Raw genomic sequence first — 22904 nt, 5'->3', positions numbered from 1 at the left:
CCGGCCGCCGGCGTCCAGGAGCCGAGCGTTGGGCGCGGGCCGGCGAGGGCGGGGAGCCGGCCGCCAGGGGGCGTCGGCGCGGCACCCATCCCGGCCTCGGGGCTTCCTGGGCGTCCGGCCGCAGGCTTGCGAAGCGGCGCGTCGACGCCTCGAGCCGCGGCGGGCCGAGCGAGGAGGAAACCGGGGGCTCGAGAGGACGAGCGTGCGAGGTCTCGCGGCCGCCGCGTAGCCGAGCTCTGTTGGAACCAGGTCTGTCGCACTCCAAATTCGGAACCCCTTACCCAAACGCGCTCCCGTCCCTGTGCCGACGGCACCCACTCAGGCACATCACAGTGTGTCAAGAATCTGGGTAGCTGGAACTGGATCCTCCGCCAGGCCCCTGTTGCCTCACATGAGAATTGAAGTTGATTCACTTCGGTCAACTCCTAGCGCGCAGCGCTGCCCGCTGACCACCTGAACACAGCTAGCCCGTGCCCCCAACCCGGTCTGCCTTGTCCCCGAAAAAGAACTCGGCCATCCCACGTCCCCGACCACCTTAGCTCAATAGTGGGAGGAAAGAAGACTTCGGAAGCAATAATATTAGCCCGGGGGGGGAGGGAGTGAATTTTCTGGGCTGGGCACGACAAAGGTCCCAAAGCAAAATCGGCTCTGAGAGACCCATGATACTTAACTAGCCTAGATGTGTTTCCTTCTAATATTTGTTTTATTCAAACACAGCAGAAAAAAAATGGAGGTAAGACTAACCCCAAATACAGAGCTTTGATTTTTCTACTGAGCCAAAAGGAAGGCATAAGAACCTAAAGAACCAAAGGACCTAAAAAAGTAAATTACGTATCCTTCTTGTTAGGTTATTGAACTGCTGTTTACAGCTTACATTATTAGTGTATGTTCATCACTGCATGACTGCCCTCGGTCGCCAGAAGCAGCCCAGGCCCTCACAATTTAAGAGTTAGCAGGTGTAAGTCACATATAATTATTTTGTTGGGTATGGTGTGTTCCTTCCTCTGTCTTCTATTTGGGAACTCGGGCTAATGTCAAAATCTGATTGTAATCAAACAGAGGAGAGGACAACATCAGCATCCAGTGTTACTGGTGAACTGGGAAGGGTTTTTGGTTCAGAATCTTGGAGATGGGTTTAGCTCAGCTCCAAATGATCTTTTTCCAGGCTGGCTGCTCTCAATCTTCACCAAAATCAAGATAATAATATCTATCATCTCAGAAGTTTCCTCGGGCTCCGGCTCCCTTTTTAATCTCTTCTGCCCTTTGTTTCCCGCTTCCCCCGCCATCTCCTGTTTTCTGTCATTATGGATTAGTTTGCATTATCTAGATCATTATATAAATGGAATCATACAATATATAATACTCTATTGTCTGCCTTCTTTCACTCAGCATAATTATTTTGAGATGCATCTATGTTGTTTTGCCAATACTTCATTTTTATTGATAAGTAGTATTCCATTTTATGGATATACTATAATTTGTTTAACCATTCATAACCAGTCAGCTATTGATGAACATTTGGATTGTTTCCAGTGTTTGGATATTACTGCTATAAATATTTGTATATAAGTCTTTATATGAACACGTATTTCCTGTTCTCTTAAGTAGATACCTACAGGTGAAATGGCTAGATCATACAGTAGGACTATGTTTGATTTTTAAAGAAACTGCCAAACATTTTTCCAAAGTGGTTGTACCATTTTGCATTCCCACCAACAGCGTATGAGACTTTCAGTTACTTCATATCGTCACCCACATTTGGTTGTCCAGCCTTATTAATTTTACCATTCTAGAGTGCTACCACGCCAGAGTGTGGCACCACACCAGACTGCCCCATTTGTTATAACTGATAAACCTACATTTACACATCATTGTCACCCACAGTTTATAGTTTACACTAGGGTACACGCTTGATGTACCAATGTGTGTTTTGACAAATGTATAGTAATATGTATCCATCATCATGGTAACATGCAGAATAGTTTCACTGCCCTCAAAATCCTCTGTGCTCCACTTATCCATCCCTCCACCCCACTCCCCAGCCGGTGGCAACCACTGATCTTTTTACTGTATCGGCACTTTTACCTTTTCCAGGATATCATATACTTGGAATCATACAATGTGCAGCCTTTTCAGATTGACTTCTTTCACTTAGTAATATGCATTTACACTTCCTTCATGTCTTTTCATGGCTTGATAGCTGATTTCTGTTAGTGCTAAATGATTCCCACTGTTTGGATATACCAAGGTTTTTCATTCACCCACTGAAGGGCATCTTGATTGCTTCCAAGTTTGGGCAATTATGAATCAAGCTGTTGTCAACAACTGTGTGCAGATTTTTCAATTCCTTAGTTTTCACCTTCAGTAAATATACTAAGGAGCATGATTGCCAGATTATATGGTAACAGGTGTACTTTTATAAGGAATTAGAGGCAGCTAGACTGTCTTCCCAAGGGGCTGTTCCATTTTTGCATTCCCACCAGCAACAAATGAAAAGTTTCTGTTGTTTCACATTCTTGCCAGCATTTGCTATTGTCGGTGTTTTAGACTTTTGTATGCTAATAGTGTAGATATATCTAATTGTTTTAATTTGCATTTCCCTGTTAACATATGATGTGGAGCATCTTTTCATGTGGTTATTAGCCATCTGTACTTTTTTGTTTGTTTGTTTTGGCCATCTGTACGTCTTTGGTGAAGTGTCTGTTAAGGTCTTTGGCCCATTTTAAAATCCAGTTTTTCTTATTGTTGAATTGGAAGAGGTTTTTTTTGTTTATTTTGGATAATAGTCTGCTTTGATCTGAATGGTTGTGGACCCCTGAAATTCATGTTGTTAAAATTCTAGTCTCTAATGATGGTATTAGGAGGTGGGGGTTGGGAGAGGTGATTATATCATGAGATGGAACCCTCATGATTGAGATTAGTGCCCTCATAAAAGCGGCTCCACAGAACAACCTAGCCTCCTTCGCCCCAAAAGCCCCCCCCCCCAACCATGCTGGCACCTTTACTGGACTTCCCAACCTCCAGATCTGTGAGATATAAATGTTTATAAGCCACCAAATTTATGGCATTTTTGTTATAGCAGCTCGAATGTACTAAAACAGCCCTTTGTCAGATACATCTTTTATAAATATTTTCTAGTTTGTGAGTTATCTCATTTTCTGTATGAACACCATTTACATGTGCTTTATTGGCCATTCGAATATCTTCTTTGATGAAGTGTATGTTCAAATCTTTAGTCTGTTTCTTTTAACTGCATTTTTAAACTTTATTTATTTATTTTGAGAGAGAGAGAAAGTGCACAAGCAGGGGAGGGGCAGAGAGAGAGAGAGAGAGAGAGAGAGAGAGAGAGAGAATCCCAAGCAGGCTTCACGCTGCCAGTGCTGAACCAGACATGGGCCTCAAACTCCTAAACCATGAGATCATGACCTGAGCCAAAATCAAAGTCACATGCTTAACTGACTGAGCCACCCAGGCACCCCTTGCATTGTTTTTGTTTTTTAATTTTTTAATGTTTAAATTTATTTTATTTTTGAGAGAGAGACAGAGTACAAATGGGAGGGGCAGAGAGGGAGACACAGAATCTGAAGCAGGCTCCAGGCTCTGAGCTGTCAGCACAGAACCCGATGTGGGGCTTGAACTCACTAACCACAAGATCATGACCTGAGTCAAAGTTGGACGCTCAACTCACTGGGCCACCTAGGTGTCCCTGCATTGTTTTTTTAATTGTTGAGTTTGAGAGTTTTTTATCTATACAAGGACTATACAAGTCCTTTTTATAAAGGACTTTTGATCTATAAAGGACTATACAAGTCCTTTATCTGATATATGCTTTGCAAATATTTTCTCCCAGGCTATTTCTTGTCTTTATTCCTTTAACAGTCTCTTTTAAAGAGCCATAGTTTTTCATTTTGATGAAGTACATTTATCAATTTGTTCCATTTATGGATTACGCTTTTGATATTGTATCTAAGAAATCTTTTGTCAAACCCAACTAGGCATAAGGTGACAAAGATCTTCTCCTATTTTCTTTTAAACGTTTACAGTTTGGGGCACCTAGGTGGCTCAGTCAGTTGAGTATCCATCTCATAAATTCAGCTCAGGTCATGGATCCCCAGTGTCATGGGATCCAGCCCTGCATCAGGCTCCACACTGGAGCATGGAGCCTTCTTAAGATTCTCTCTCCCTCTCTCAAAAAAACCCAAAAAGTTTATAGTTTTAGGTTTTGTGATCATTTGGAATTATTGTAGATGGTGTGAGGTACGGTTCCAAGTTATTTTTTGTTGTTGTTGTGTATATGGTCTTCCAGTTGTTCCAGCACCATTTTCTTTAGAAGACTATCCTTTTTTTCATTATATTGTCCTCGTGCCTTTATCAAAAACCAGTTGTCCATATATATGGGGACTTATTTCTGAACTCTATTCTGTTTCATTGTTCTATTTGTTCAAAATGCTATTCTTAATGCTGTTTGGTTCATAATAATTCTTGAAACCAGTTACTGTTAAGCCTCCAACTTAATATTAAGAGTTGTTTTGGCTATTTTGGGTCCTTTGCATTTCCATACACATTTTATAATTAGTTTGTCAATTTCTACCAAAAAAAAAAAAAACGTGGGATTTTGATTGTGATTGTATTAAATTTGAGAAGCAAAGAAAATCTTAACATTAAGTTTTATGATTATGAGCAAGGTGCATCTCCTTATTTACTTAGACTTTCTTTGTTTGGCCTTAGCAATATTTTGTAGTTTTCAGTGTTAGAGGTCTTTCCCATCCTTTGTCAGATTTATCCCAACATATTTCATGTTTTTGATGCAATTGTAAGTGGAATTTTAAAAACTTTAATTTCTCTTTATTGCTAGTACATAAAAATGATTGATTTTTGTATATTGATCTTGAATACTGCAATCTTGCTAAACTCACCAGTTTAGATGTCTATGATCTTTTTTGTTTGTTTGTTTGTTTTTTCTTTTGCCTGAATGCTCTGGCTAGAAACTTCAATACAGTGTTGAACAGAAATAGTGAAGAGTGGACATCCCTGTTTTATTCCTAATCTTAGAGAAAAGAATTCAGTCTTTCCTCATTAAGTATGTTATTAACTGTAGGTTTTTCCTTCATTGGGTTGAGGAAATTCTCTTCTGTTTGCTGAGTTTTTTTCAGGAATACATGTTGGATTTTGTCAGATGTTTTTTCTGTATCTTACAGTTTTTTGTTTCAGTTTAATATGATGAATTATGTTGATTTTTGAATATTGAACCAACCCTGCATTCTTGGGATAAACTCCACTTGACCCATGTTGTGTTTTCCTTTTAATAAGTTGTTGGATTTTACTTGCTAAAATTTTTAGAATTTTTGCATATGTATTCATGAATGGTACTGGCCTTTAGTTTTCTTTTCTTGCAATGTCTTTGTCTGGTTTTGGTGTCAAAGTCATACTGGCCTCATTGTGTGGGTTAGAAGATTCCCTCTTCAATTTTTGGAGGAGTTTAAGTAGAATTAGTATTATGTCTTTCTTAAACATTTGGTAGTATTATGTCTTTCCTTAAACTTAAAAGTGAAGATAGCTGGACCTACAGTTTTCTTTGTGGGAAGGTTTTTTTGTTTATTTGTTTTGAGAGAGAGAGGGCAGGCGCAAGTGAGCAAGGGGCAGAGAGACAGAGAGAGAGAGAGAGAAGGAGAGAGAGAGAGAGAAGCAGGGTTCACCTGGGGCTCATGTTTTACACGAAGTGAGGCTTGAGCTCACTCAATGTGAGACTGGAACTCATGACCTGTGAGATCATGACCTGAGCTCATGTCAGATACTTAACGACTGAGCCACCCAGGCACCCTGTGGGAAGGTTTTTAACTTCAATTCCATTTCTTTCATAAATATAGGATCTAAGTTGTTGAATTCATTTGGCATAAAGATGTTTGTGATAATTCCCTTTTTATTCCTTTAATAGGTATAGGTACAATAGGTAGTGATGTCATCTCTCTCATTCCTGATATTGGTAATTTGTGTCTTTTCTGTTTCCTAATCAGTCTGGCTAGAGGTTTGTCAATTTTACTGATCATCTCAAAGAACTAGATAGTTGTCTTTTGAAATCTGTTACTGTCAAATTGTATCTATTCTAAAATTCTGCTCCACTAGAGCAGTACATATACTGAAAGCACTTTATTGATATTTGTTGAACCAATTAATGAAAAAAAAAAAAAAAGAACCACTGATTTCTGCATGTAAAGTCATCTTAATACCACCACATTCTTTTAGATACCAGCCATTCCCTTGTCTCTTACTTATGTCAGTACCTTAGTACGGATAAGATATAACTGAGCAGTATCTCAAGGCTAGGTTAAATGCTTTGAGGATATATATGACCCAAGAGAAGGCTAAAGGGAAATGAAGCTAGCAGCTAGCATCGAGGAGGGAGGGAATCTTGAGACAATAAAAAAAATACATGGAAGCTGAAGACAGTGAATCAGAGAAAGTGTGATAAAACTGCAAGTCAGGAATCGTGGGATATTAAACTAGCAACTTAGGATGAAAGAATATACATTCTAACAAGAAATGATAGTCATATAACATGTAATCCAAGAATGATTACCCAAAGTCATTACAGTAAAAGTTTCAACTTAATAGCATCATTTTCAAAAAGGTATTGAGAACTGCTCAGATGTTAGAGGAAAAGGGGTACATAAATTGGCTTAGGTAAATTATGAAAAATAGGGTTTCTGTTTATACTCCCCATTTAATATATTGGACTGGAGGGTACCTGGGTGGCTTAATTGGTTAAGTGTCCAACTCTTGATCAACTCATGGTCATGGTCTCATGGTTCATGAATTTGATTCCTGCATTCAGCTCTGTGCTGACAGTGTGGAACCTGCTTGGGATTCTCTCTCTCTTCCCCTCCCTCTGCTCCCCCCCCCCCAACTCACGTGTGTGCATAGGCACGTACGCACGCTCTGTCAAAATAAATATATAAACTAAAAAAAAAAGAACTCTGGTTAAAGGAACCAGGAAAAGGTCATGACACACATACCTAGATGGGAAAAAGAAATCTCTCATTGCTTTCACCAACCTAAAAACAAACAAACAAAACAACACTGACCTGTCTAGTCTCTGTACTAGCTAACCACAGTGACCTTGGATTTACATGTTCCCTATATATTTGTTTTAGACATTGCTGGGTATTTTTTGTCCGAACTGCACACACTTAAAATGCAGTTTTATTAATTTTCACATATATATGTATATATGTGTGTGTGTATATATACACACACACACACACACACACACACACACACACCCATGAAACCATCACCACAACCAAATTAGTGAACTCATCCATAACCCCCAAAAGTTTACTTGGGCCTCTTTGTAATCCCTTACTCCTACCCTATCCACTACACATTCCTTACCAGTTTCCCAGGAAACCACTGATTTGCTTTCTATCACTATAGATTATATTTTCTCAAATTTTGTATAAATGGAATTATAAAGTATGTGTACTCTTTGGCTTAAATTTCACTCAGCATAATTATATTATCTGTTTTGTTGTCTATACATCAGTTTGTTCCTTTTTATTGCTGGGCTGTATTCCACTTTATGGATATGCAACAATTTATCCATTCATCAATTGATGGACATTTGGGTTGTTTCAAGTCTTTGCACCTACTATGTGTGCACATGCTTTCATTTCTCTTAGCTGAGTATCAACAGGTGGAATGACTGGGTCATAAGTTTAACTTTTTAAGAAATTGCCAACATTTTCCCAAAGTACCTGTACCATTTTGTGTTCTCACCAGTAGGGTGTGAGAATTCTAGTTCCTCCACATTGTCTCCAACTCTTTCATGGAAGACAATTTGGCAATATCTGTTGAGATTAAAGCTGCACAAATACTTTGCTCCAGTGATTCCACTCGAGGAATTTATCCTATAGGTATTCTCACACATGTGTGAAAGGACATATATATAAGGCTGTTAGCTACAGCATTGTATTAAAAATTAGAACAGAGCAAAATGTCCATCATTATGGGTCCAGATAATAAATTGTGGTATGTTGGTATCTGTGTGTTGCTGTAAAAATAATCAGGAAAGCATAATTGTTTTTGGAAGGATAACTGATAACACCAGTTGCCTCTGGGAAGGGGAAAGTAAGGCCAAAGGTAGGAGATTGTCACATAGTCTGGTGTCCTATTTTGAACCATCTGGATGTATTACCTACTCAAACAATAGATTTAAAACTTTTTAAATGCCTCTGAAACTAAAGCAGTTATTAAAAACAATTTTAGAATCTAAACCTTTCCACTTTAGAGATAAGAAATCTGACACTTGGCAGTGGTCAAGTGATTTGCCATGTTCAAATAGCTCAGTTATAAATGAGTACTGATAAGTCCTATTAAGGAGAATCCCACACCCCATAAGTTCTCATTGTAGTCATTTAAAACGATGATGTCTTTGTTAAAAATGCAACCATGATACCCAGGGAGCAGAAGCTTAAGACACTATCATAATGGAACAAATACTGACTGGGGAACCAGAAATGGGCGGGGGTTCTAATTCTGCTATTTATTATTCCCTGGTTTCTTTGTAGTATTTCAATTAATTAGCCATAATTTATTTATTATTTATGTTTTATTAACATTTATTTATTTTTTGAGAGACAAAGCGTGAGCGGGGAGGGGCAGAGAGAGGGAGTCACAGACTCCAAAGCAGGCTCCAGGCTCTGAGCTGTCAGCACAGAGCCTGACACGGCTTGAACTCGCAAATCGCAAGATCATGACCTGAGCCAAAGTCGGATGCTTAACTGACCGAGCCACCCAGGCGCCCTGAGTTAGCCATAATTTTTTTTATCCATTCTTCTGTTAATGGACATTTAAGATGTTTGGTCAGCACAAACCATTCTGCAAAGAATAGTCTAACATAAATCTCTTGGAGCATACACCGTAGATTTTCTCTAGGATATATGGAACTGTTTGGTCAAGGGGGTGTTCCCCTCATCTTTACAAAATAGATGTATTAATTTACACCTGCACACACTACATGGGAGTTCCTATTTCTTTAAATACTTTCTAATGCTTGAGGTTGCAAGACATTAAAAAATCTGTGTGACATCATTAATCACTAAGGAGATGCAAATTAAAAAAAAAAAAGACACAATGAAATACCACTATGCACCTATTAGATGGCAAAACAAAAAACCCCAAATGAATATATCTAATGCTGACAAGGATGTAGTGCAACTGAATTCTTGTGTATCACTGCTGGGAATGCAGAATTGTAGAGTGCACATACAATCCAGCAACCTTACTTCTAGGTGTTTCCCCAAGGGAATTGAAAACCTATGTCCACGCAAAAGCCTGTATGTGTATACTACTAGTGGCTTTACTCATAATTATTAAGTGCCTTAGAAAGTTTTAAATTTCAATGGATTTAGATTTAGTTTCGGTTTTTGAGAGCAGGTTTGGATCGGGATCCAAGAGAATTTCTGAGAGCAGTTACCACTTGGAGGGAAAACTGCCCCATCAAAGGAAAACCACCAGTAAAGCCTGAGTGTGTTCACAACTGTTTTGTCAAAGCTTAGCTATTATGAGGGCAGTCTTGGAGATAATGGCTACATCAAGGAAATGGTTTAATTCTCAGAATCCCTTATGGACTGCCGAGGCACATTCATCCTTTGAAACCAAGAGAAACTTCAGAGTTTGCTATCCTCCATAAAAAGGTTCAGGGACCGAGAAAAGGTTCTCTGGAGGATAAATATGTCTTGGGATATAGTGGAAAAGAAATTACTTGCAGGATTTGCAGATAAAATATAGGATGCCCAGTTAAATTTCAATTTCAGGTAAGTAACAACTTTTACATAGGGCATACTTACACTAAAAAATTATCTGTTGTTGGTCTGAAATTCAAACTTAGCTGTGTGTCCTGTGTTTTTATTTGCTAAATCTGGCAACCTAAACTGGTGAGACTCTTGAACCACATGGTCTTATTTAATGTAACTTAGCGTTGAGAAGAAATCTAATTGTGTGGAATAATCATTTATTTACGTGGAAGTTTTAAGCTTGTCGCAGAACTTTTCAAAATGAATTCTGATGATACAGATTACAAAATGAAGATAATTTCATAATTTTGTTAACTTCAAATTCTAAAATTATAAACACTGCCCTTCTTACTCTATTTAAAAAGATATAATGGGTCTAATATGAATATATAAAAAGGTTGTTTGTGCTTAACAAGAAAAAATGTCATTTGGTTTTGTAACAAAATGTAAAGACCTACAAAAAAAAAAATGTCTCCTGTGTGAAAACACCAAGCATATGTTAGAAATTCTGCATTAGTACAGACTCCATTCATTGTAAGAGTCCTTCAACCTTCACTAATGATGAATGCCATCACATACCGTTGTCTTCCTGTAATGGGGTAAAAATCTGTGTGTAACCATGTGGAGTAATGGAAGAGGGAAGAAGACACAAGAAGGAAAAAAATTCATCAGTTTAAGAATATTTTGAGGGGCGCCTGGGTGGCGCAGTCGGTTAAGCATCCGACTTCAGCCAGGTCACGATCTCGCGGTCCGTGAGTTCGAGCCCCGCGTCGGGCTCTGGGCTGGTGGCTCAGAGCCTGGAGCCTGTTTCCGATTCTGTGTCTCCCTCTCTCTCTGCCTCTCCCCCGTTCATGCTCTGTCTCTCTCTGTCCCAAAAATAAATAAATGTTGAAAAAAAAAAATTAAAAAAAAAAAAAAAAGAATATTTTGAGTTGAGGATTAGATGGTTTAACACGTCTACCCTGTTCAAATGATATTTTCACACTATTCCCTTGTGAAAAGAACCACAAAGACAACTTATAGATGTCTGACTTGTACATAAGAATCACTGGTAGAAAACAGAAACAATAGCAATTCAAAAGTAATTTTTTTCAACTTAAGTAAACATAGTTTTTGACCATCTTACCGTGTATTGGACGCTGGATCAGGCATTTTGTGGGATACGAGTATGACTAGGTACTTAAGGAACTAAACATCTGGTAGGGTAGAAAGACGCATGCATAAGTAAACACAATACAAGGCAAGTTGTCAACTAAAATAATAGGTTGAAAATGCAATCAGAGCATAAAAGGCAGTGATATTCTGGTGGTGGTAAGTCAGCAAAAACTTCATTGAAAAGTGGCTCTTGAGATGGCTCTGGACAAGTAGGGACAGAGTGGTGGGGAGAACAGAGGAGCAGGAAGAGGCAGAGCTGGGCAGGTGCATTGTTTGGGTTTAAAGCAGCAAAACTGCTTTGAATACATGATGTGGGAGGAGTTATTTATAAAATGAATGTCTCTGCGTGACCTGGCTCCTGCCTCTCTCGACTCAAGTTTTTGCCCTGGCTCATTACCCCCTTGCCCCATGCACGTGGAGCGCTTTACTCTCCCAACCTGCATCCCTAGCCAATTCATTATCCTCACTGAGGGTCAGTTTTACTGTTGCTTTCTCTGCAAAGCTTTCTCTGACCACCTTTACCTTCAAACTAGTTGGGCTCCTATATCATATATCATGGCACCCCATACCTTAATATGTTTGTCACACGTATAGTTAAGAAATAAACATGTATCTCATTAGATTATACAATGCCTAAAGACAAGGACCTTTTTCTGTCTTGTTCACTGTTTTAACTTCTGGGCCTTAGAAACAGTCCCTGGCACACAGAAGATACCTGACAAATTGTTGATGAATGAATTATGGTAATACGTTTTATGTGTGGTTGAATATAGCTTCAAATGCTTTCACAGTGTTGACAGTTCTGTTAAATTACAGGGGTTATAAGAAAGTTATATTTTAGAATTTGTAAGAAATATATAAGCAAATTAATAGCTTAACCCATATGGATTTCTATAACTTAAAGCAATTTCATAGAAGACAGTGTGTGTGTGTGTGTGTGTGCGCGCTATATACCAAAGTTCAAACATGTTTTTTCAGTGAAGGGCAGGAAAACTAGAAATACAACAAACAATAAAGGCACACAACGGAATACTGAAATAAACCTCGATAATCTTCAAATACCTTTAGAGACAGCACCTTCTATTTTAAAGAGTATCTTTATACTTTTTTAGTCACATGCAAGTGCTATCCTAAATTTAGCTAAATTCAAAATATGCCTCATATTTGAATTTAATAGTCAATATTCATTTACTTTCAGAATCCTCTCCAGCTTCAAAATAGAAGGATTTTAATAGTGCCCGTATACCCATTGAATGAATATATAATTGTGCTCTCTGCAGCAAAGTCCCAATACTTCATTACTAGATTTATATTGATTAGAAGGGATGGCATTCAAGCTGGTAACCAGTTATCTCATTTACTGAATCGTTAGTGAAGGAAATCATTAAAATATCCCACGTATGAATCTACGGTTGCCTCCAAGTTCCAACTAGATTTGAATGACACACTTTTTTCATTTTTATAATTAAGTACTAGAAACATTGTATTGTAAAGACTGATGAATCTATCGAATATGCTTTGTTTTATAAAGTCTGATTTTCCAACTGTAAGATACTGGCACTTGGGGAAAAAACAATCACTTAAATGAAAACTAAAAATATAAAGCCTATGTTTAAAACATGGCCTTTATTAATACTGCCCACTGAGCTCCATTTTTATTTTACATTGAAATACTTCTGCTTTGCAAAGAAAAGACAGGAAAGTGCATTTTACAAGAGTACTTTTTTTCTTTTTAATTCTCTGCGAAAATGGAAGGAATCTGAATCACAAGTTCACAATGTGGTAAAATGAAATTAAGAAACAATGATTTCAGTAATGCTATGCCATCACTAGTGTTTGGCTCTGACTTTGTTCTTGTAAATCAGATCCTGATATACAGTCTAGAGCATCTAGGTTATTACTCTACAGCATATTAAACACAGAAAAGGAGGTTTAAAAAAAACCCCTTTCAATGTACAAACATGAATTTAAAAACTGATTTTAAAAAATCACCTTTTTACATAATGTATATGGCAAAAATGCTTTAAATACATGATTTTGGAAGAATTATTTACAAAATGTATCAGTCTGTGGAACAATTCACAGACAAAGCATACATAGTTGCTTTACTTAGTTGTTGCATCTCAACTTTGGGAGATAAGAAATTTATTCGGCAGTATAGCAAACATAAAAACTATGACAAAGTATTGTAAGGGCAACCAAAAATTTGATCCTCGAAACAGTTTAAATACTAGGACTGCCAAAGTTTCTAAACGAGGACATACTTTAATGATGCAGATGCCCATTTAGAGTCCGTGCTGTCTGAAGGACGGAGACGCGCTCCCTTCAGCGCGGGCAGAGCTGCTGGATGCAACCTCCTGTGAAAGGGACAGCTGAGAGCTATTGTCATCCAAAGAGTGAATTAACCTAGAATTTTCTTTTTTTCCATTTTATTAATATTTTAAAAAATACATAAAAATACAACATCCAATGTCTGAATAAATATATTTAACAAGTTGCAAGATAATACCTTATTTTACACAAAATTTTCAGCTTTAGAAATCTTGTTAAATAACTTCATTGTTGTTATATATTTCATTTTTGTCTTTTTGTAACAAAATAAAAACTCTGAAATTACATAGAAAAAAGACAAAATATTTTTGTCAAGGGATAAGATAGTCCACTGAAAACTTATTCACAATTCCACTGTAAACATTAATAAACATTAAAATATTTGCATAATTGTGTGCTCAAAAATCCTATAAAAAGTGGAAGACTTATTACAACTGTAGTTTTCAGTCAACTACACTTCCTTTCACAATTTATTTTGTCCCATTTACACCTTTAAACCTGGGCACACTGCTGAACATATACTTTGGCAGTTCTAAATAGCAAGTGCTTCCACAAAAATAAAAAAACAACAGCAACAATAATTAAAAAAAAAAAACACAACATAAACCCCCTACTCACCAAGTGTTCAAATACATCTTAGTGAAAGTGCAGCAGTCACTATTCAGCTGGATAATATTTTGATGTTTATCATATGCACTTGCTTGTCTATGATTTCTATAACATTTGAAAGCTTTATTATACAAATTCAAATTTGCTAAGTGCCCTTTTTCTATCTTCACAAAAAATGAAAAATTAGGAAAAATTATGACAAATATGGCAGGCTGCCTAACCTTCAGTTATTAATCAGCTTACTGTTTGCAACAGAAAAAAAAGAAAAGAGAGGGAATAGATACAATCCAGCCTGGAAAAGTATACAGGATATACTTAGCAATGTCAAACCAGTTGAGTGCTTTCTGTGGTTGTATTTCAGGGTTTTGGGATTTATGTCCATGGCAGCAAACTGCTGGGAAGGCAGAGAAAGCGTTCATCACCTGCATTCTACAGCAAGCACATTTTGTGGGGGAGATGATGATGATGGGCTCATTCCAGTGTCTGACGAAGCAGATGACATGGAGGCTCCTGCATGAGACACTGCGGAAGCCAAACAACTACATTAGACCCAAAACGATCAAAGATACCTAGCCACTGGCAAATTAGAAATACATTTACCATTCATTTCAATCAGTCCCCTTAAATGGTGCTAAAGGAATAACATCTCACAGAATTTCCTGTAACCAGCTAACCACTGGCTTCCTATCCTTATCCTGCCCGACAGACCTAATGGACACGACATTCCCACAGGTGACAGTAGTTATCTAGGTCAGGTATCAGAATCATAAGGATCGGGATGGAAGTGTAGTTGTGTGATTAGAAAAAAAGTCCTCATGTGACTTTAACATAATGCTCCAGGAGGAAATAACACAGGTTAAGGATCACCACTCTGTGCATTTCGTACTTTGCCATTTTTTTATGTATTTTATCTTCTCTTTCTTGGCAACCCTTTCCTATCTCCTGCCAATCTTTGCCTAATTGTTCCTAAATAAGAATTTAGGAAAATTAAAAGTTAAAATTAAAAATTTTTGTTTAAGTAGATCTCTCTCAGTGTATACATGTACTATCACTGTGACATGTAACTTGTTATTATAAATTCTAATATGCAGAAGTCACTCAATGTCTCACTTTAATAACTCACTTCACACTTAAAAAAACTAAGAAAACAAAAAAGGGAAGACTGTAATGAAAGAATCTTTTTTTAGTTGTGTGAAACTCCTATCACCTTTAGGAAATTTAAAGCAGGTCAGGGTGCTCTGAAGAAATTTCAATTTGTTAATTTGCTTTTCTTTTTGTGTTTAGAAGTTCTGTAAAGACTGCCTGCTATTTACAGTCTTTAAAGAAAAGGACAAACATGGAAAGCCTGATCTCCTTCCATTAGCTCCGTCTTATTTCTAGGAGTAAAGATTGCTGGACTTGGACTGGATTCAAGACCACATATAATACAACTCATCTTCTCAGAAACACATCCCTGGAGTCTCTGCATTGGCAGAAAACTCTCAATATGGGCAAGCCTGTCGGGTAATTTACCTTTTTGTAAGAGACCGCCTTCCCAAAGCCCTCCCCTCATGTACATCCTACTTCTGGAATAGTTGGCTCTCTCGGCCTGCTCTGCAGTGGTCATTCTATAGCTTTCACTCATCACCTTGGTATTTGCCTCACTATTTTCCTAGGTAGGATTCCTTGTTTGCTGGATCTCATGTTGTCTTCTTAGCTTTCTAGTTTCTAGTTTGGCTTCTAGTTTCTAGTGCTACCATTGAGAAATCTGACACGAGAAACCTGATGCTGTTCTGAGACCCTTTTTTTAGATATTTTATTTTAATTTTATTTATTTTAGAGAGCACACGCATGAACACAGGGGAGGGGCAGAAGGAGAGAGAGAGCCAGAAGGAGAGACCATCTTAAGCAGGCTCCATGCTCAGCACAGAGCCCAACTTGGGACTCAATCCCACCATGTCATGATCATGACCTGAGCGGAAATCAAAAGTGGGTCACTCAACCAACTGAGCCACCCAGGCACCCCTAGATATACCTTTATATGATAAAATTTTAGGATCTTCTTGTTACACGTAGGATTCTGAAATTTCACAATGTGCTTTGGTGTGATTTTTTCCCCCATTCTTTAGAGAGATTACGGTGAATTCTTTCAATCTCCTAATTCATATCCTTTATTTCTGGAAATTTTTCTTATAATAGTTGTTTGATGACAGTGTCCTATGTTTATTCAGTGCTTTTTCTAGAAATTCTGTGATTCAGAAGGTGTATCTCTTGGCCAGATCCTATACTTCTCTTACTTCTTTTCCCCTATTGTCTTTTTGACCATCTACTGGAATTTCTTTAGCTTTGCTCTCTCTTCTATTACATTTTTTAAATTCCTATCACATTTTTAATTTTTGAGAGATCCTTCTTGGTCCCTGAATTGTATTACTAGTATCATATTTTCGTTTCAAGACTGCAATACCTTTCCTGCGTCTGTGTCTAGCTATAGTTTGATGTTCTGGATAGGACATTGTCTGTTTTTTCCAAGGTCCTTTTTTTACTCTCATTTTCTACTTTGGTTTCTACCTTCATGTAGAAGCCTTCCTATCTGCTCTTGTGGCTTCCATATTTAAAAGGAGGATATCAAAAAGCCAACTGGAAGCTGTGCACAAGTATGCAGAGCTTTTCAGTGATGGGCAGTATATATGTACTGATTGGCAAGGATCTTGCTTTTTGGTTCAGGAACCTCCAAATGTTGGTATCTGTGTTAGTCATTCCTCTTGGGTTGAACAGCTTCTCCAGAGGAATTCTTCAGTCTCCTCCCAAGAATGAGCATAAGCTTAGTTGTCAGCTTTCAGGAAGCCAAAAGGATAAGAGTTACAGTTGGAAAAGGGATAGGAATCTCATCATTCAGTATTGTATACTTCTGCTCAAGCTCCTTATTTCTGGTTTTGCACTTAACCCTCACCTTCAGTTAAGACTGGTGTACTTGAAGTCTACAAGCCTATTCATTCCCCTCTCCCTCCAATAAGTTAATTTCTTATTTTTCTGCTAAAGCTGCAGAAAAGGGTAGTTTGTTTCACAGCATGGGACGAAAGAATCCAATTTCTCCTTCCATTTTCAACCATTTTTAATCTCACATATATCCCTGCTTTCTGGGGTGATATGATATAGACTGGCTTGCTTCTTGTTTTGTCCTAATGCAAGGATAAACAAGCTTAGGTTTTTGCATTCTGCTAGGACGGTTACAGCTGTCTGTCTGCTTCTCAGCTTGTAAGAGTTAAGCTGTTGATATGTCTTGTCTACTGTGGTCTGCTGCCCCCTTACCTTGTTCTTGTGGGTACAGGGCTTTTCTTTACTCTTATTTTATAGTGGGGCTTGGGGATGGATCTGATGTGAATATACCAATGTTTAGCTATAATTCTGTGCAGTTTTAAGGTATAGGCCAGGCATTACTCTCTCTCCAAGATTAATCCAAACTAATCTCTCCTTCCACCAAGTAGTATCACTCTTGGGGCCCTCCTCACACACTCTCCCACTAGAAGTTAAGATCTTTTGAGATCAAGGTCCGTATTTCATTCATCTCTGTACTTACCACCTGAAGAGGGCCTAGCACATAGTGTGTATGCATTAATGTTGTTGAGCTGAACTGTTTCAATGAATGTTGTTGAGCTGCTTAGGAAATAATTTATGATCCCAACAATAGTCTCTTTGAAGATAAGCTCATATGTCCATTAATTTTGGTGAACCTCATAATAACAGATATAGTGCCTGTTAATAGGTAGCCAATAAATGTATGTTGAGCAAAGACTGAATTTCAGAGGGAGTAACTCTTCTTGAGAACCCATCACATTTAGTAAAATCACACATTTTGTAAAACAGTTCATAGTCCTTTTCAAGAATCTCATCCTGATTAATTCAGTTGTTGACTCATTTCAACAATAGCACAAAGACAGCATAAGGAATCTAAAAACAACAATGTGTACTATACATATTCAAAGACTAACCGAAATCTTCAAAAATGATAGTATATATTTGAAAAACAGAAGGAAGAAAAATTACAATCAAATTACCTTCTCTGTCTTTCTTTTTTAATCTTTTTCTCCTCCTGTCTATGGTTGCCACTTCGGATTTCAAAGACATGTAATATTTTCTTATTTCTTGTAATTTTTCTTGGAGAAAAGAGATTCTCTCTGTACTGTTCATATTATCTAATTCATCTAAAAGGAAAAAAAAAGTTAATTTGGTTTAAAAAAATTACTTAAAAGAGTATGGCAGTTCTATCAAAAATCCAACTTATAAATCCTCAAAAGCTTTAATTTATGAAAACTTTTACATATTAATAGCTAAATAAGGCTCTATAAACAGTATGACACTAATTACATTCATGAGTAAGATTTCTGTATGTAACTCAAATTTCTTGTACTAAATATATATTACTTAATGATGTATTACTTAAATGATCAGCAAATAACAAGAAAACATCAACACACAGCAACTGTGATCTATAATTATATTTATCTAAATTGTTTCTTTGTATAGATGATTTTTTCGTTTATTAGTTATTTACAATTACCAATACTAGAAAGGGTATTTCAGTTTCAATGATATATACAAATCACCATCTTATTTTGTAACTGGAGATCTTTCAGGTTAGTATTTATCAGGTTAGTATCATGAAAAGATACAGATTTATATTTAAGTGGTAATTACTGATAAGGCAACATTTGGAAACCTACATAAATGAATTTGGTAATCATTCTTTCTCATTTTGACATTTTAAGGTAAGTACCACTTTACAATATACATTTAGGTTTTCTAAAGCTTCTTACTGAGTTGAAAGCTCCATTTATATGTTCTAGGGGATGAATTTGGATGTTTATCCCTGTGTTTATCTTTTTCTCCATCTTTGATGTGAGGGGAAATCCTTGCAGGAGATCGTGCAAGCTTCTGTGGCTTAGACACATTAAGATGCTTTACTGGTGTACATTTACTTGAATTGTCCAGGACAGGAAGATCTTCACTATCACTGCTTTGTCCTATAATAAGAAAAAATTGATTCAGAGATTATAAATGATAAAAATCTCAAATATCAAAATGCAGCAGACCCAGCAATTGCATTTTTGTAATATCCTACAGAAATAAGTGTACAAATGCACAAATTTCTTTTTTTAATGTGTATTTATTTTTGAGAAAAATAAAGAGCGTGAGCGGGGGAGGGGCAGAGAGAGAGGGAGACACAGAAACCGAAGCAGGCTCCAGGCTCTGAGCTGTCAGCACAGAGCCCAACACAGGGCCTGAACCCACGAACCGTGAGATCATGACCTGAGCCGAAGTCTGGTGCTTAACTGACTGAGCCACCCAGGTGCCCCACAAATGCACAAATTTCTTAATAGCTAAGAAATAGACATCTAAATGCCCACCAGTAGGAAAATGGTTAAAAATTATACACGGTTGATCACTGAACAACGTCGGGGTTAGAGGCACCGACCCCCATGCAGTCAAAAATCTACAATTACTTTTGACTCCTCCAAAACCTATTTACTAATAATAGCATGCTGTTGGCCAGAAGCCTTACTGATAACAAAGTTGAGTAACACACACTGGTATGTTATATACAACATTATATACTGTACTCTTATAACAAATTAATCTACAGAAAAAAATGTTAGAAAATCACAAGGAAAATACATTTACAGTACTGTAAAAAATCTGTTTATAAGTGGACCTGCACAATTTAAACTTGTGTTGTTCAAGGGTCAAATATAATACTGAATACTTTGCTAAAGTGGTTAAAAAGAATTAGCTAAAGTTTATAAGAACAAAAATGGCAAAATATCCAATATATATTATTAAATGAAAACTCAAAGTTATGAAACAATATGTGTAGTATTGCCCCATTTATGTTTAAAACCAAAAACAACCCAAACTGCATAATTGAAGGACAGAAACACCTGATGTATACACATCCTTTAACATATATAGATGTTTGCATACATATGAATTGCATAATTGTTTGCAATTCTATCCCTCCTCACCAAATTTGTACTTAGAGATGCTTTTGCTCTTCACTTCATCATAAATTAGAATTGTTTCCTTCCCCCCCCCCCCATCTTCTATATCCTACTTCCACCCTACTCTCTCTCAAAAGCCAACCTTGCCTTCTGACAAGGCAAGGTTGAGGGTTACCCACTCAATTTCCCAGCCTCTCTCCTCTATCTGTATCTGTCTTTATTGACTTTTTTTTTTGGGGGGGGGGGTCAAAAAGAGAGTGTTTCTGAAGACTACGCTCTTCAGCTGTACTCTTAAAACCATCCACTCCCAGCTCCCCTGGAATATCTCAACATCAATTATCCATCTTCTTTTAGCTTCAACTTCTTTTCCCAGAGCCTGCCAACATGCTCATATCTTTCCCACTCTTAGAGGAGGTAAAAAGAAAACTTCTCCTTTTAGCTGGCACCTCCTTCCTTCTCTTTTAAAGTAAAATTTCTTGAAAGAAACTTTGTTATCCTGGTTTCCACATCTTCTAATCACATTCCTGTGCTCTTGTTAGGGTCCCAACATTTACAACTCAACAAATCCAATCAATGTATTTAATCTTATTGCATATCCAATAGCATTTGAAACTTTTTTATTCAAACCCACCGGCATTTACTGATTTGCATTTGTCTCAGATCAGTGCCCATACAGATATCTCACATAATTCTGTTGGTCCTTTTTCTCTTTTTACATCTCTTCCACAGGAATCGCATCTTCTTACAATCCTTTACACAACCATCTTCTAAAAACAGACTCTTCGAAGCTCCACACCCCTATTTCCCTAATACTGGGTATCTCTAACCCAACATTCCCTGAATTACTTACTCTTCCAACAGCCTGCTGCTACTCCTCTATCCCATGTGTCCATTAGCCAGTCCCTCATATGTAACTAATAATGACTGAGTCCTAATGATTTCACTTCCCATCTCTTTAGTTCATTTCTTCTTGCCAAAGATTAAGCCAGATATTCTTTCCCAAAAGTAAAACTGATAATCTCCTTTGTTCCTTTTTAATCCTTTTTACTTTTTATTTTGAGACAATCTTCAAACTTAGAAAAAAGCTGTAAGAACAGTTACCAAAAAATGTTTTTCTGACCCATTTGAAGGTTAAGTTGCCCTGCCACACTTGCGTATTTGGTGTTTATTTCTTATAAACAAGAACATTCTCCTCGTGTTATCTGCAAACTGGCTCCCAACTTAGCAGTTTATATGTCATATTTCTGAGTGTTGGAATCTGGGAGCAGCTTGGTTGAGTGATCTGGTTCAGGTAATTCTTGTGATGTGGCAGTCAAGCTTTTAGCTGAGGCTGTGGTCTCTGTAGACTTGACTAGAGCTGAAGGATATGCTTCCAAGACGGTTCACTCGCATGGCTACTACTGGCAGGAGGCCTCAGTTCCTTGCTGGCTGTTGGCAGGATAAGCTCAGTTCCTCACCATGTGGACCTCTCTATACCTGCTGTGCCGTCATGACTTGGCAGCCAACCTTCACCAGAGCAAGTGATCCAAGGGAGAGCAAGGAGGAATCTGGAGTGCCTTTCATGACCTGTTCTCTTGAAGTCCTACTCTATCACTTCATTTGTTACAAGTGAGTCACTAAATTCAGCCCACATGCAAGGGAAGGGAATCAGGCTTTGCCTCTTGAAGAGGGGACTATCAGTAAATTTGTAGACATTTTTAAAACCACCACACTCTTATAGAACCACAATACAACCATCAAAATCATGAAATGAACACAAATCTATTATCATCGTCCAATCTTCCTATCCCATACAAGTTTCTCTACTTGACCTGGTAATGTCTTTTGTAACAATAGGATCCAGGTGAGAATTATATGCTGCATTTAATTGTCATGTCTCCTAAGTCTCCTTTCATCTGGAACAGTTCCTCTTTCTTTGACTTTCATGACCTTGACAAGTTCTCAAATTGCAGACCAGTTATTTTACAGAATACCCTTCAGTTTGAATTTGTTGATGGTTCCTCATGATTACATTCAGGTTATGCATCTTTGACAGGAATGTCACAGAAGTGCAGCTGTGTTCTTCTTGTATCCTGCCAGGTAGTACATGATTTCCTCTTGTCCCATTACTGGTGGGGTTCACTTTATGTGACAAACGTAGTATCTGCCAGGCACAATGATGTTATTCAGTTGCCCTTGGTAATTCCTACTGCCTCTCTCTTCTCATTTCCCATCGCTCTTTCTCTCTACATCTGTATTGTCCAGCCACAGGTGGCTATGGTTCAGAAATTTTCCTTTGAAATGGCTTTGATCTTGTATAAAATCATATGCTCCTTCTGTGGAATATGTATCTACTATAACCTGGAATTTTCCTTTCAGACTTGTATGAAGGCTTATTTTAGAGATAAAACTTTAATTTGTCAAAATCAACCATGTTTATTTCTGTTATATTCTATGACTTTGTTTTTATTCCTTAGGGTACAAAAATCTTTCTCATGTAATCTGTTGATTCACACTGATTTGTTAATTTCTTCGTTTATTTCCACATGAATTTCATTATCCCCCATTTTAAAAATACTATGATACTATTTAGGAATCAGCTTTTCTAGATTAAAGTAAACCATTCCATTCAGAAATGTAAACTTAATCTGTTTTTACCACTAGAGCAAATATTACTTTTCTATTATTCAAGATCCTCAAATACATTCCTCAATATTAAACTGCTTTACATAAGAAATACAAACGAAGTAAACATAAAAAAATAATCACAGCTATTCCAGCTCCAAATAAAATTGATCAGCCCCTTCAGATCAAAAACTAATGGGAAAACTGCTATTTTCAGAACATAATAAACCAAATTTATTTTTAAATTGACACAAATGATCAAGCCAACAAAATGCTGAAAATATTAACTAAATTTATGCTGTCTAAAGCCAGCATTGGAAAGCACCAACCTGTTCCATTCTTTTCACTTTTGGCTACAGCACTTGTTCGCTTTGGGGTACGCTTTTGCTTTTTTGCCAATAATCCACTATTTCCATCATTTGGCCTTTTCTGACCT

The 22904-nt window shown here is 37.4% G+C and overlaps 1 protein-coding gene across 2 annotated transcripts in view; it reads right to left on the bottom strand.

Moving 5' to 3' along the window:
* Positions 1–13074: 13074 nt before the first annotated feature.
* Positions 13075–22904, bottom strand: part of ARID4A (AT-rich interaction domain 4A) — a 64430-nt gene continuing 54600 nt past the window's right edge. For both annotated transcript variants that reach the window (XM_030319205.1, XM_030319206.1), the window contains exons 21-24: positions 22798–22902; positions 18683–18889; positions 17924–18070; positions 13075–14411 (exon numbers count right to left, since the gene is read on the bottom strand). In XM_030319205.1, coding sequence (XP_030175065.1) covers positions 14308–14411; positions 17924–18070; positions 18683–18889; positions 22798–22902 — 563 coding nt within the window. In that variant the 3' untranslated portion in view covers positions 13075–14307. The remainder of the gene's footprint in view (positions 14412–17923; positions 18071–18682; positions 18890–22797; positions 22903–22904) is intronic.

Source organism: Lynx canadensis, chromosome B3 (assembly GCF_007474595.2).
Source record: "Lynx canadensis isolate LIC74 chromosome B3, mLynCan4.pri.v2, whole genome shotgun sequence".
In the NCBI taxonomy this organism is placed as follows: domain Eukaryota; kingdom Metazoa; phylum Chordata; class Mammalia; order Carnivora; family Felidae; genus Lynx; species Lynx canadensis.
This window is presented reverse-complemented; position numbering and strand designations above follow the sequence as displayed.